The sequence below is a fragment of the Anopheles arabiensis genome, chromosome 2 (genome assembly GCF_016920715.1).
Source record: "Anopheles arabiensis isolate DONGOLA chromosome 2, AaraD3, whole genome shotgun sequence".
NCBI classification, from domain to species: Eukaryota; Metazoa; Arthropoda; class Insecta; order Diptera; family Culicidae; genus Anopheles; species Anopheles arabiensis.
In genome coordinates, this window is record NC_053517.1 from 106,240,977 (window position 1) to 106,255,348 (window position 14,372).

A 14,372-nucleotide genomic window follows, 5' to 3' on the forward strand; every position below is an offset into this window, starting at 1 on the left:
AACAATGGGGCTGCGATGGATGAGGAGAAGCAGCGTGTGTATGGTACGTGTTAGAAAGGGATATTATAAAGCCCATCGTGAGCAGAAACAAAGGCGCCGACACCGAGCAAGCTGTCGTGAAAATGGATTTGCAGCGGAAAAGCGCCACAAGACACAACCAACCGCACGCCGACGGATTGCTTGGCAAACGTGGGGGACCCCCCCACGTGGGTTTCGCTCGCCTGGGTGATGAGATGGAAGAGGATTAATTTTAATTATTTTCCGCTCACCTGCATCACGTCTGCGGCATGCGTGCTGTTGTGATATGTATTCTCGCTGTGGTAGTGCTTCTCCATCTCGATGAGCCACAGCTTGAACGTCATCTCGTCACAGTTGAACGTATTGTACACATCAAACCGCCGGAACAGTTCTAATCCTGCAGGGGGAGAAGAATGACAGAAGAGCAGAAAGCAGAGCGCGGAGAACGTTTAGAGCAGCGTCCAACACGGGGTGACAAAACGGGGCGAGCCCACACAAGCACTCACGCCCGGCCGCTTACCTAAACACACTAATGGACGTTTCTCGGTAAGATCCTCTAGCTTAAATATTTCAAAGTCCCAGTCCAGGGCCGTCTGCAGCAGGTCGGACAGTTGTGAAGATTCTTTGGTTTTGTTGAAAACGATGCTCCCTGTAGATGGGCGGCCGCCGCCGCGTATGATGGAATCGTTCGAGCTGCGCCTGGACGACAGGATGTTCGTTGGTCCTTGCTGTCACCGGGGATGGCGTAGGCAAAATGTAAATTAGTCGGGAATATGCTTTGTATTTGTTGGCCCACCCCTCCCCAAGCAGCTCACCGTAAGCAGGGCCCCAATCAGATCGGTAGCGACCGGGTCCTCGGTGCGTATTTCCTTCATCTGGGGGCTGTACAGGCCCTCGCGCTTGAGGAACTCCATCACGCGGTCCAGCAGCTTGGCCTCGTCGAGCGAGCAGTTTTCCTGAACCTGGGCCAGCAGGCTCAGCACTTTGGTGATCGGCGCCTCGAGCGGCAGCGAGGACAGCTTCGCCAGGCTCGTCCGCCGCAGCCCGTCCGACGCGATCGACCGCACGTCGAAGCTGCCGCGCCGGATCGAGTGGAGCGAGCCGCGCGGCACCTCCTTGCCCTGGGGCAGCGTCTGCAGCGCCTCGCCGATCGCGTTCGTGGACACGAGCGCGCTGGATGATGATTCTAGGATTAAGACTAAGTGTGTGGGATTCCTGCAAGATGTGCAAAAAGGAAAAAAAAGAATGAATGTTGACATTTTCTCGTTGTGCTGCGTCCTAATAAACCGATTTGTTCATGCGAATTGCATATCTTCAGGCGTTTTGTAGCATCTTAAAGCATTTACACGCTTCTTCGTCTAGGAACGGGCGAGTAGACATTGTACACAAACTCACTTACCTTCCGATGCACGAGACAGGTACGGCACGAACATGGATTTGTGATGATTCTTGGGACTTTCTCCGCGTGGTAAGGTAACCGTCGTAGTCCTTATATCTACTGGTATGAGATAAAATATTACTAATATCGGCCGTTACCAAGTCGCTCAGAGATCTGCCAACGATTTCATCCTGCCGGGCGTGATGTGGAGAGCGGAGAAACACAAGATTAAGGATTAATGTGTGTCTGTGTGTTTGTAGAGCACTCCGAGGAGGCGTTCGGCCCACTTACCAGCTTCATATTCAGCACACGTTCGCTGGCCCGGTTCGCATACTGTGCCCGAAGCGTGTCGTCGGTAATGATGACCGCTTCTCTAGATCGATGGAGCGCCGTGTACAGTGCCTGGGAAAGGCAAATAATTTCATTTATCAAGAGGTACGCTCGGGAAAAGGGCAACTGAGGACGGAGGGGCGCAGCACTGTGTCTCACGCCAAGATGTGAGAAATTGCATTAATCGCTATAAATTTATGGACCATATTTTAGGCACTGGCAGCGTATGTCGTGTGAACATGTTTGGCCAAGCATTTTCGAACGTTCATCAAACACATGGCACGAGGTTTTAAATATTTAAAGCTCTATTTAACACTCGCTAGGAGTGAAGTTGTCTACTGTCAGCACACACTCGAAGATGAGTTAATTGTATTTTAGATAAATTGAATTACACCGTAACCATGTCGATGGGGAGTTGGTTGGTGCGCCTGCATAGTATCTAATATGTGAAGCTTTTGGAATCAATTTAATCCTCTCTCTCTCTCTCTCTCTCTCCACTAGATAGCATAAACTATTCATTGAAAGCCAGGCGACCGATGACATGATTCAATTTATTCACCTGCCGGCACTCGATAAATCACAGATATAGGCAACCCAAACTGGTGGCAAAAACGTATGCGTGCGTGTCTGTGTGTCAGTGCCGGAGAGGCCTATGACAGACAACATGACGGTGCCATAAATCTTGCCCGCGTCCCATCGTACATTTGCCACAAACTGGAGGGCTGCCGTGTGTCGACGGAGCGGCACAAACGCGAATGAAGATCTCAACGCAAGCAAACACTACGGTGACCACAGCGGCAACAGGCTCCAGGCAGTCTCCCCAGGGACATTTGCACAACGGTGAAGCAATTGCAGCTTCCGACGCAGGCTCTTCAGGGCGTGTGAGGATTGAAGAAGATTAATAAAACCTGGCACTGGTAGGCATCACACACTGCGCCGTGCCACGAGCTGCAAGGGGTAAACTACCCTGTGATTGAGTTAATGGAAGCCGATGCGCAAATACACGGTTGCAAATCGGGTTGCAATCGATTGATCGAATTAAATGAAATAGGTCTCTCGTCTGTGTGCTGGCTGGCGGTGTTACCTTTTCCAGGAACCAAGCCTGATGCTGACGCTATAAATCGATAATGCTAATGGATGAGACAGTTGCAAAGTGGCGGTGGCAGGATGAACTTTGGATGCGCTTTTAATCCTACGTTATTTTTCGTTTAACCACCGTTTTACCAAGAATCGCAGTACGTATTTCGTTCGAAATGAATTTATGACTATTACGCTATCGGACACCACATCACGGGGCAAATTGTGCGGCATTAGTGGTGTGACACGTTTTATCGTTAAAAATAGCATTTCAAACTGACCCCCCGGTGGAAAGCCCGGGGAAAATGCACTAAACGATAGCCCATTTGCCCGCCGGATCATCGTTGCGATATGCGAGCAGCGCATAAACAACGTTAAACCGCGTAGCAGGGAGTGTGCTTTTGGTCTCCATCGTCGCGGTTGAACGGTAACGATGATGATGATGATGATGGCACGATGACATTGCCAGAAAGCAAAATTGACCCAAGCTGTACGGTTGTGCTACACACTGATGTGCTGCTGCTGTGTCGGAGCGTGGGATTAAAACCTACCTGTTGAGTCGATATCACATTCTGCGGTCGGACGAGCGAGTGCTGGATTTGCCGCAGCTCCGACGAACAAATCGATACATGTGGAGACTCGATAATGCACTGCAAGAAGTAGAAGAAGCGTGGGGGAGGAAACGAGAGGTCGTTTGCCATTATTAAGCTGAAGTAATCGGGTGCGGGATTCTCTCCGTTCTTGCTGAACGGGCGTGGTGTGTGTGGATTTATTGCCTTTGCGACCTGCCAGAACCGACCTGCCCGGGGTCCACGCAACGCCCGGTGACCGGTGAGTGAAGTTAATGAACGGCGAGGAGGTGAACACCTCACGAGGATAAGGTGCCTCCAGTTCCGTCACGTCCGATGGTTATATGGTAAATTGAATGTCAAACGCCAATTGGATAATTGTGTGTGTCGCCCCCATTCAGGAACATCAATTTTGCCACATTCTTTTCCACCAAGAGCTGGGCCAGCAGTGCAAGCTTTTCCCCGAACGGAGTGCGATGTATGGTGTCGAACAGTGTAAGGATCTATTGAGAACTAATCGAACAGGAGTCCGGGTTGAGTGAGGGTCGGTTTAATGGATTGACGTCAATTGCTTCGGTGTCAATCAAACGCAGGAAAAGTTCGGGATAAAACTCACACCACCCGCCCAACCGATAGTGTATTGTTTGCCGTGGTCCTCTTGTCGTTTGATATTAGTTTCATGGTCACGCGGCCGTTATGCTTTAAACCATTGGAGCACGTTGCACAAGGGTGTGCGAGTGGAGGCGAGATCGGTTCTGCATCGGCCGGAAACTGGAAGCCCCGAAGCTGTAGTTGGAGATGAGATTTACATCCACACTTACCCTGTTATAGCCAACATCCAATAGAGAAATCACAGCCGTATCATCCTTTTCAAATACACTGCGAAAAAGGACACCGGAATGGAAGAAAGAAAAAGAAGAAAAAAATGAATTTTAGTGTATACATACACATACACCAGGCTTTACAAAGAGGAGCTTTTTCCCCGCTGCGCAGTGCGCAATGGACGCTGGACACTACTCGAAACTGATCTACCATAATCGGATCCAATTTTCTATGATTGAAATTGTCTCCCTCAGGTATCCATTTCGGTGAATGTGTGCTGGGGGCCACGTGGAATCCAGCTGGCCAGTATCAGTGAGGGATGGGCGAGAATGCGAGAATGCGAGAAACCGAGGATGAAATCCAGCCGGCAAGAGCATAGTCACAAATCCATTTATTGCCCATCAGAGCACACCTGTTACGCACAGCACGCGCAACACGAGTCTTTGAGCTGGTCGAGTGACACCTTTCCAGGCAGGCTGGTTTATAGAATTTGCGTTCAAAACGAGGCGATTTTCTGGGTTACGATTTTTATCGTTGGAAAACCCCGGTACATTATTAAAAAGGTGCGTAACGAGTGTCCGGTGGCACTGTGCTGGAAATGAATTTCATCTTCACAAGAAAGCCTTTTCATTCTCGGTTTCGCAAGTCGGTCTGATATCACAGCGGTGGTAAGAGCTCAGCCATTTATCGTACAGGGTGATTATGATGATCCCAGTTTTGGTTGAAGCTTACTAATGATGGACGCCAACAGGGTAGGATCGTCTGTTGTTAGTGACATGCACACTTACCTCTTTTTCACTACCGCAACCATTGTTGTATGCTGGCTACCCTTCGAATTTCGAATTGACCTGCATGAAAATGGGTGGAAAATTTGACATCATCAGTACCGTTTAGGAAATAATTTTACATCACGCTGTGCTGTCGTGTGTAAATGAACGAGTTCTGATGAGATTTTGCGTGCAAGAATGATGCATTATGGATGATCCATAATACAGCGACCGCTACGTTCAGCCATTCATGCAAAATCCCGTGTTGGACAACACTGGGCGCTGTGTTCGTCAGCACTGTACAGCGTGCAGTGCGGATTATCTACATTTAGGCACACTCACCTGCCGAGCGCTTCCGCCTCGATCGTGCGCGGGTATCGCGCATCGACGATGATGATGTGATGGCCGCCCGAGCTCGGATTTTGGAACGCATCGATGGCGCTTTCAGCCGACTTGACGAACGTTGGCTCCAGGCTGAGCCGATGGCTGGCATTGACCAGCGCTTCGAACACGGGATCATTCTTGCAGAAGGCAATCAAAATCTGAAAATGAACCAGGAAGCGGGTAAAATGATGCCGCGCATTGTTTGCAAAGCCACTGGCCCGGCGTTAGGGGATCCGCACCCCTCCCTCGGTGTGAGCATTACCTTAATCACAGGATTCGGTGGTAGCAGGTTGGGAAACTTCAGATCCGACACTAGTCGCTGAAAGTGGGGGAAAACAAAGGCAAGAGGATGTTAGCAATGTTCGCTCGTTTCGTTGCTGCCCGTTCGCTTCTGTTGGGAGTTATTTCCAAGCAAATTGGCTAGCCACACACAACCCATGACTTAGAAATGTGGATATAACCGTGGCAATAAACAACACTCCCATAACAAATCCGTCCGTTCTCTGTTGACCAATATTGAAGTACAAGGAAATGGGGAGGGGCAGAACGTATATACCTCTATAAAGATAGCTTCTTCTTCCGACAGAGTTGGAAGGATTGTATCTTGCACATCTAGAAGAGGGAAGAGACAGAAAAAAGCGACCCAGAATTGGCAATACAATCCGTGATGAAGATAAACAAAACAACCGGCTACGGTCGGGGTTAATGCTGCACAAATAACAACCTTCCTGCGAGGCGCTTTCGACCACCGACTCGACTAATTGGCGCTGCTTCCCGTCGGACCCTTCCGGCCAACGCTGCTGTGGACGGCTAGATCCCGCCGTCGGTTCACCCACGGCAAATGTTACCGTGTCCGCCGAGACGACCTCTTGTGCGGACGATGCTGCCAGCTCGCCGTACTCGTAAAAGTGCACATCGTAATCGGCCAGTATCTGCTGCCGGAAGGCCGGATCGATGGAGTCGGCCGGTAGGCTTCGAAATGCGACGAACCGGCGCCATTCGCGTGCACTCAGCTGACGGATTAACACTTTGGAAATGTCCATGGTGGGGCGGCGTGGGAGCCTTTTCACAGTAAGTCACTCAGGGAAGAATTTCAAACCGAGCGCCAACTGCACACGGGCCCCGGCTGGAGGAACAATTTAAAACGCGCTGAAAAGCGCCCAATCTTTTTTTCTTCCCCCGGGTACTAGGCGACGCTGTCACCGGTTGCTATGACAGATGTCAGTTGTTCTTGCTCAAAGATATCTACAGCTTTCGGGCCCAGATACGGTAAAACCCTTTTCCAGGGCTACTAGATGGATCCTATTGTTCCTATTCACTCCACAACCCATGATGTCCATCGGATAGTTTGTGTGTTTGTGTGTGACGCTTTTGGGGACATTCTCTACTTACTGTCGTCGTCTGTTCCGAGAAAACCGATTCTTCCATAATGTCGGGAAACCGGAACACCTTCAGTCCGTTCGATCGGCGCCCGTAAGAACGGGGCCGAAAGATGGGGGTCGAGTTGGTTCGCAGGTACACCCTGTGTTCAGTTCCGTTATCTAGTGCTACGCGTCCATGAATTCGTCATCGTACAGCCGCGACACAGGACAGAGTGAGTATAACAATGAAAAGGAATAGTATGCAGCATAAAGTCAACCGAAATTGGTACATTGAACGGTAGGGAAAGGGAAAAAAAGACTACCATACCACTGCCCAGTACGGCCTGGACGCGCTCTAACGGAAGCGACCGTCGTGGCTCAGGTGAATTGATAAGCTCCGTCGTTAGTTTCGGACCGGTAATAGGCGATGTTCCATTGTCCGGCTTCATCGCCGTGTCCAGCGCCAACAAAGGGCTTCCAGCTGTTGGAAGGGCACCGTTGGGCTCACCATCCGCAGGCACGGTGGTGGAAGATATACGCTCCGTCGTCTTCCGCTCGTCGACATATACCGTGGGCGACGGTGTCCCTACCAGGCTATAACGGCGCGCCGGCCGGGTACGCTCGGCCTGGGGCATCGATTCTAGCTGCTTCACCGTGAGCACGGCTGGCGCGGGCTTACACAGCGACTCCATGCTCTTGCTCTGGTACTTGCGAAAGAAGGATTTCATCTTGAAGCAGCCGGTGACGCGTTCGGCACAATCTTCCATAACCCTTCACAGACGGGAGTGCCTCAAGGCGCGAGGTACGGGCAGACACAGGAGAAGAACGGCCCGACGCTCTGTTAGCATTTCCAATTATTTTGCAACGTCCATATTTGCCTCGACACTTGAGTGAGTTGATTGTGCCGTTGTGGAAAAAAGGGAGCTTTGCTTGGATGGAAATACGTGTTCACTTTTCAGGACGGGAACGTTGTTGGGAAAGTCTTTACACAATTCAACACTACGTGAAATCAATTATCAATCAATCGCTTTGGACACTTCAAGTTCAATACTTAAGATCTGGGAAAAAGAAAAACACACACACCACGGTACGTAGAATCACACTCACTAAAGTTTAACCACACACGAGAAAAACCAAAAAAATAGTCACTCATATCGATTCGATCGTTACATGGATGCCATCACTGTCGGTCACTGTAATGTCGGTCTGTATCTGTCCACCTTATCACTGCATTGCAATCAATGTGAAAAACGGTTTTTTTTACTGAATTGAAGCATTTCCATTCCTCGGCCGACCGACGTGTGAGAGGAAAGCGCCTTTGATTTATGCATGCGGTATATCTCACCGGTCGAATCTTGGATGGGTCTCTCGCCATCTGGATGCGGCCTTTCGAGGCTCGGATTGCGCAAGTAATGCGCTTCCCCTCATCCCGACATCCAATGCGGGCAAACAACAAAGCCGAAGCATGTTTGCTAGATTTCCCAGGTGTGCAAAGGGGTGGTTGGTACAGCTGCTACCCGTACTGCATCGAATGCCGCTACCGCTACCAACCCCTCAGTACGTCGCATTAACATGCGAAACTGGGCGCCATTCGTTCGTTATCATTGAAACGCTAGAATGCAAATTCATTCACCGAACAATGAAGCCGTCCCACTGCCCAGAATCCCAAAACCCTACGTTCGGTTGATGGATTGCCTCTAATCAGTGGTTGTAATTGGTCAAATTTGCACTCTTTGCAGTCTTTGGCGATTCCATGTTCCCGGTTGCACCCAGCGTTGTGATGAATCATCGTTCGAATGTAAAGAGAGCTCCACGTGCAACGATTAAAGACCGTTTAGTGTACGATACGTTGCGTTGTATGTAGTAAAGCCATCACCTACCATCACCAGACCATTCCGAGTTTGCTTGTTGGCAATTGAATTGCTATATTTTTAGACTTCTACTGCAAACCTCTTCACAACCATGTACGGATGTGCGAGCGAGCTGAGCAAACGAGCGAAACGGCAAAGTTAGAGCCACTTGGCGCAGGATTAGATACAACATGTAGCATCTTGGAAGCGGCCGTCCCGCGTGGGCTGGGCTTGAAAAGATGAGTATACGCACGAGTCATCAAATGGACGACTAGGGTGTAACGATGTGCGAACTCACGACGTGTACCACTTGAAGATAATTATTATCTTTGGCAAGAAATGGGGCAAGTTTGTTAGGAAATGTTCGTTTCGTTATGCATTTCTTGGTGGAATTCTATTCAGAGGAATAAAAAAGAAGCATCTTTTGCCTATAATAATAGTAACCGTTATGCTTTTATCCTCGGAATCGAACCAATCAAACAAATACGACACTAAACTGTACTGCTTGTTGCACCTAAAGTAAAGCACACATAATACTGTGGTGTAACGTCGTAGGAAAGAAAAGCTGAGGCTATTTACAGCCCAGCTTAATAGGCGGTACAGGAAATTACTACTCAATGCCGCCCACCCACTCAAGTGGCAGCTCCAATGTCGGCAAATCAAGGAATGTAACTCGATGTTAGTTGCTTCAGTTTTAATTCCTCTGCGCCGGTGGGTGGAAAAGCCCAGCCGCAGCAAGTGGTGGAGATAGTTTTCGTTTGGAAAGGAAGATAAATTGAGCAAATGCATGCCATAGTTAAGGACCAGCGTTAAGGTACGCTTCTGAAAGGTGCAGGAAAATGAAATAGTCTTTTTTCCCCTTCCTATTGAATTAAGCACAAACTATTCTGAGCTGTCTGCTACAGGGTAAGAATATTTTTAATTTAAATTTCATTTACACATTCCTCAACACAGCGAAGCAAATGAGGGTGGATAAAAAGGGGGCATAAAAAATACCACAATATAGTTCCTAGCCGGCCAATTACACTCCTTGCTTCCTTTTCCTCCCTGCAGCCGATTTTAAACCGCAACAACAGGTATTTTCCATTTGCTGGTCGGAGTTGTATAGAGAAAGGATATTTCCTCGTCGTATACTACTCCGCAGCGCAAATCCGTCGGTAGAAGCACCGGACGGCACTAGATTTAATTACTCTTGTGCTAGCGCTAGTACAGCGGCAGTGCGCCCAGCAGGTGAAGGTGGTAGAGCAGATGGATTGATTTATGAGCGTTTGCAGCCAAACCCTCCCGGTGGGGTTTGTGGTAAGGGTCGATAGTAAATTGCACACTGCTTGACGTTGAAATTGAATAGAAGACACTGGTGGTTTGGATGGTTTGTGCCGCTTGTGACGGTGACGGACAGTTAATATGGCTGCGGTGGTTGGTCGCAGTCCTTCTAGCAGTGTTCCTGGGAGGTATTTTTCACATAAACTGTTTGTTTGTGTCACTTTTTCCGGAAGGATATTGCACCGTTTCAATCACATGACGTCAGAACAGATTGTTGTAGCAAAGCACCTACAGTTACGCAGAACGCGTCACACACTGGCGTGTCATAGCAATAATTCACACGAAGCGTTACTTTCGACTCCCAACCGTTCGCAACGAGCAGTTTACTTAACCAGCTCCACTTAACGACTGATTGGACCGTGGGTGGGTAATACCGAGGCTGTCCGTGGAGTGTAAGAAGTCTTGCAGCCTTCTAATTGGAAGCCCTCTTGAGGGGCTGATTGTGTGAGACGCGCATTATCAGGGTGGTCGACTTCCATCGAGGTGTCCACACAAAGACGTCACAGACGTAGTGCACACTTCTGGGAGGCTCAACGGAAGGCTCTGGATGGAGACACGTTGACCAGCGTTGTTGTTGTTGTCGTTGTGGCTACCGTTGTTGGCCGCGTCATCCAAGAAGCGACACATCTTCTTCATTCACGGTCAGATGACGAGGAAGACAACGTTGCGATCGGCCAACGGACAGTTGGCCGTTATCGGGGACAGCCGCTTGGCTTTGGATTGTCAAAACAGAAGACGATTGTTGGCCGAAGGAATCGTCGATTGCTCCCGGCGATAAGATAAGTGTGCGCTGCTGCTGCTGTATTGCGAGTGTTGACGCCTCAACCATGGCCGTGTGTGGGTGATACGAAGGCGCGCGTAGTTCAGGAAGGCAATCGAACTAACGCACTGACTAAACGGCCAGCTGGGCGGTTGGTTTGGATGTAGTTCAGGGTCATAAAAAGTATCGTTGATGTTTTGAAGGCAATGGACTATGATTACGATACGATTTATTAGCGTATTAGTCAGGCCTGGCTACATCAGGATCAAGTAAACATTTTGTCTGCAGTCTTTGGACCCATTTTTATGAGAATATTTTTAAAGCAACTACTTCCTTCTACTCTAAACCCCATCCAAACGGTATCACCCACACAGCACACAACAGAAACATTCCATTGGCACGCGTTTACATCATCGCGGGCTTGTATTTATCGCGCACTACTATCATTTCGTCGCCGTCCATGGAGCCCCACAAGGGAAGCTTGACTCATATAACATCGTGCCTGAGATCACTTGACATTTATTAAAACGGAGCGAATATGCATCGGGGCGCGCCACGCCATGCCACGCCAGGAGGACGGACGCAGCTCGTGCGTACGCAGTAGACACTCATTATCAGATAACACGCGCGATAAGACGCGCCAACCATCCCCAGGCACCGCTGCGCTGTGGCAGACCTGTCTCGTAAGTGGTAGGATAGACGTATCGATTTTCACAGCCTGGATGGAAATGAAAGAGAGACATCGGAAAACCCATCGAACGAGAGAAGGGGTGCGACTTCTAGCCGCACGTAATTGTTCGTAGTAAAGTATCGATGCGAAGTTTGGCGCGGAATGGCAATAAGGGTCCCGCGATGGTTATTTATTGCCGTTCCGACTGTTCCGTAATATTAAACCCCCCTGGTTTGCATCCGAGGCAAATTGATTAAAGTGGGTACAGGCGGTGGGAAATTGTAACGCTCCAGGGTTGAGTCGGAACCGAGCAGGTGTTACTAGTTCGACTGGCTAAATTGGAAGCGACTAGAGCGAAACTACCTCACTCGTACCTCATAAACGTAACCAGCAAATTCCTAACCCTCTCAAACAAGCGTTCTGATCGCTATCGTACGAAAAAGTGGGCGGAAAACTCAAACTCCCATTCAATCTGGTAGAACAAATGAGGAAAACTGCATCTAATTGGCACGATTAGACGTCGATATGGCAGAGATTTTAGCATTCAGCAAGTGATGACGTTTTGTTAAGAATGTGTTAATTGCGGGCTCGCTGTGCGTTGATTACAGCACCACAGTGCTGGGCGCTTGTTTAACAATGTTTTCCACTCATGTATGAGAGTGATGAAGATTCCTGAATGTAATTGTTAGCTCAAGGGGTGTTGTTTGATCATTACATCGATCATATCCACATTTCCAGTACACTCTCAGTTCAATTGTACCCATCGCGTACTTACCGGGCACGAGTCGAGAGGTTCCTCTTCTGGTGTTAACGCCAGCGACGACTTCCGATGGCCGTACCGGCCTGAGCTGCTGGAGGTTCCACCTGCAAGCAAACGAGACGTGAGACGAGATGAGCGAAAAATATTAGAAAAAAGCATTGTTTGTGCAAAACAGCAGTTTCTTAGCTTTAACATGGAAAGTATGGAAAATGTAGGTACAACTAGCAGAGTAAAAGAAACGAGGAAGCATGGCACTAACGAGCGAAAAATTCACGGCCGATCTATCACACTGTGGTCGAGGTCGATTTTCAACATCCAAAATTAACCAATGTCATAACGGAAGTGGTGGAATCTGCGTTTTCTCATTGTGCTCTTTTGCCTTCTCGTTTGCTTTCTTTCTATTGTTTTGTTACGTTGTTTTTTGCTGCTTCGTTTGAATTCCTCTTTCGGATGGGAGTGCAACCTGACAAAAATCCCCGTCAAGTTCAAGCACCGCGGAGCTCGTGCGGGGTGGAAATCCGTCAACTGGCGTGCAATCTCATCACGCAATCCGCTTCAAGATGAAGATCAAATCGGATCCATCATCGCGACGGAGAGTGATGCAAATGCCTTTCCGAGAGCTAACCGAAGGTGAAGAAGATCGAGCGATCGAGCACCCAGCTTCTTTTGCTGCGATAATTGGCCTCTCCGTGCGGCATGCTGTGCATCCGAAACGCTTCCAAAACAACTAACGATTCGGCGAAAGAGGGTGTAAATGAGAGGGATGAAGCAGCAAAAAAAAGGTAACAGCACACGAAAAGAGCTTTTTTCCCGTTGCTTAATTTTGATGGCTTGATATACCCCGGCCTGCCCGCCACAACTCTTCCCCTCTCGACGTGCGTGTACTTTCGCTTTCGATGGGCTCAATTAATGAGCCGGATGAGAACCGCTGCAAATCGCGAAGGCAGCGCGAGCGCGGTGGCAACAGTCGAAACAAAACCTACCTCCGTTGGACGCTTGCGCACGGCTGCGGACGGGCAGATTGATGGATGATGCGTTTGTCCGGTACAAGGAGAGGTTGGTTTGGGTGAGGGAAAGAGGCGGCGAAAGAGATTATCAAATCGCTTTTGGTCGGCACTTCACGCAGATCGGCCAGGAAGTGACCCATCATCGCGAAAATGCAAAACCGATCAGCGGTGTGCGTTGTTAAGGGGGGGGAAGCAACGGGTTTTCGCTACTGGGAATGTTATGTTTCCGTTTTGGCCGGTGGAACTTCAACAAGCAACTGAGCAACTGAGAAGCAATTAAACACGAATGGAGCAGCAAAGAGTTGAACAAAATTTGTCAAAACAATTGTAGCGCGTGTGAGATGTACCAACTAGTTTGGTCCTTCGAACCGGATCAATCGAGCATGTAGCTTTTCTCCCTTTATAATCTGTAAGCTTTAAGTGCTTTCATCGAATCTCATAAAGCCACACACACCCACTATTACCGAATGCAATTATGGTGTTTGTGCTGGTGTCTCTAGTCTCCAGACACAGGGAAAATAACCTCTTGTTGGTCACCTTGCGGTGCGTCAACCTTTCCTACGATGACCCTGGTAATCAAAGTTTCCTTCTCGATGGGCGAGTTCGTGGCCACCGCAGTACGAGTTCGTGTGTTTTCGACGCAAACCCCCATTACTGTGAAACGAGTTCAAGGAACGGGGACTGCAATCGAAATGAAAATAAAAGTACGTCAACTGTGTGCAACGTACTCCCACACACACTCTGGGGCGGTGGAGAAAAGATGGAAAATGGCAAACATTGCACAAACACAATTTGCTCGAGCTCTTGCACGGGGTTTGCGAGGGAGGAGCAATGAAGCCTTTAATTGAGACCAGCGGTGAGTGGAAATTGAACATTGAACGGGGATGTACGGTTGAACTATTTTTCTCGCCCGGTAGCAAATTATTTTCCCAGCATGTGGTATCCTTGCTCGTATGGACACTGGTTCATCGAAGAGAGAGAAAGAGAGTGAGAGGAAGAGAGAAAGGAAAAGGCCATCTCACATACGGTCACCGGGGTACGTGCTACGCTGTGGGGCAAAATCAATCATTTATCATTAAGATAAATCACAAGAGTTCGTTTGAAATCGAAGCGATCGGCTGTGGCTGAAGGGGTACGAGCGAAGGGTACGATTCGTTCTGTCCATGTCCTCCCGAGCCTTCTGGTGCCCAGTTGTGGTGAAGATAAATTTGTGCACGTACCAAACTATTGATGAGATATGTGCGGTAGCCACACAGTGGAGTGGATGGGTGGGTTGAGCTGTACGTGGAAAATTGT

General features: G+C 49.0%; 1 protein-coding gene across 19 annotated transcripts in view; it reads right to left on the reverse strand.

Moving 5' to 3' along the window:
* Positions 1-14,372, reverse strand: part of LOC120898120 (high affinity cAMP-specific and IBMX-insensitive 3',5'-cyclic phosphodiesterase 8) — a 130,867-nt gene that overhangs the window by 5,677 nt on the left and 110,818 nt on the right. For 16 of the 19 annotated variants that reach the window (XM_040303524.1, XM_040303531.1, XM_040303529.1 and 13 more), the window contains 11 exons: positions 12,085-12,173; positions 5,608-5,664; positions 5,304-5,503; positions 4,983-5,042; positions 4,194-4,251; positions 3,355-3,453; positions 1,688-1,798; positions 1,418-1,587; positions 834-1,233; positions 539-746; positions 270-415 (listed from right to left, as the gene is read on the reverse strand). In XM_040303524.1, the coding sequence (XP_040159458.1) occupies positions 270-415; positions 539-746; positions 834-1,233; positions 1,418-1,587; positions 1,688-1,798; positions 3,355-3,453; positions 4,194-4,251; positions 4,983-5,042; positions 5,304-5,503; positions 5,608-5,664; positions 12,085-12,173 (1,598 nt within the window). Of the gene's footprint in view, positions 1-269; positions 416-538; positions 747-833; positions 1,234-1,417; positions 1,588-1,687; positions 1,799-3,354; positions 3,454-4,193; positions 4,252-4,982; positions 5,043-5,303; positions 5,504-5,607; positions 5,665-5,901; positions 5,958-6,069; positions 6,709-6,737; positions 6,893-7,034; positions 7,813-10,111; positions 10,239-12,084; positions 12,174-14,372 lie in introns of those variants that run through there. The other 3 variants (XM_040303527.1, XM_040303528.1, XM_040303536.1) reach the window with 3 other exon arrangements.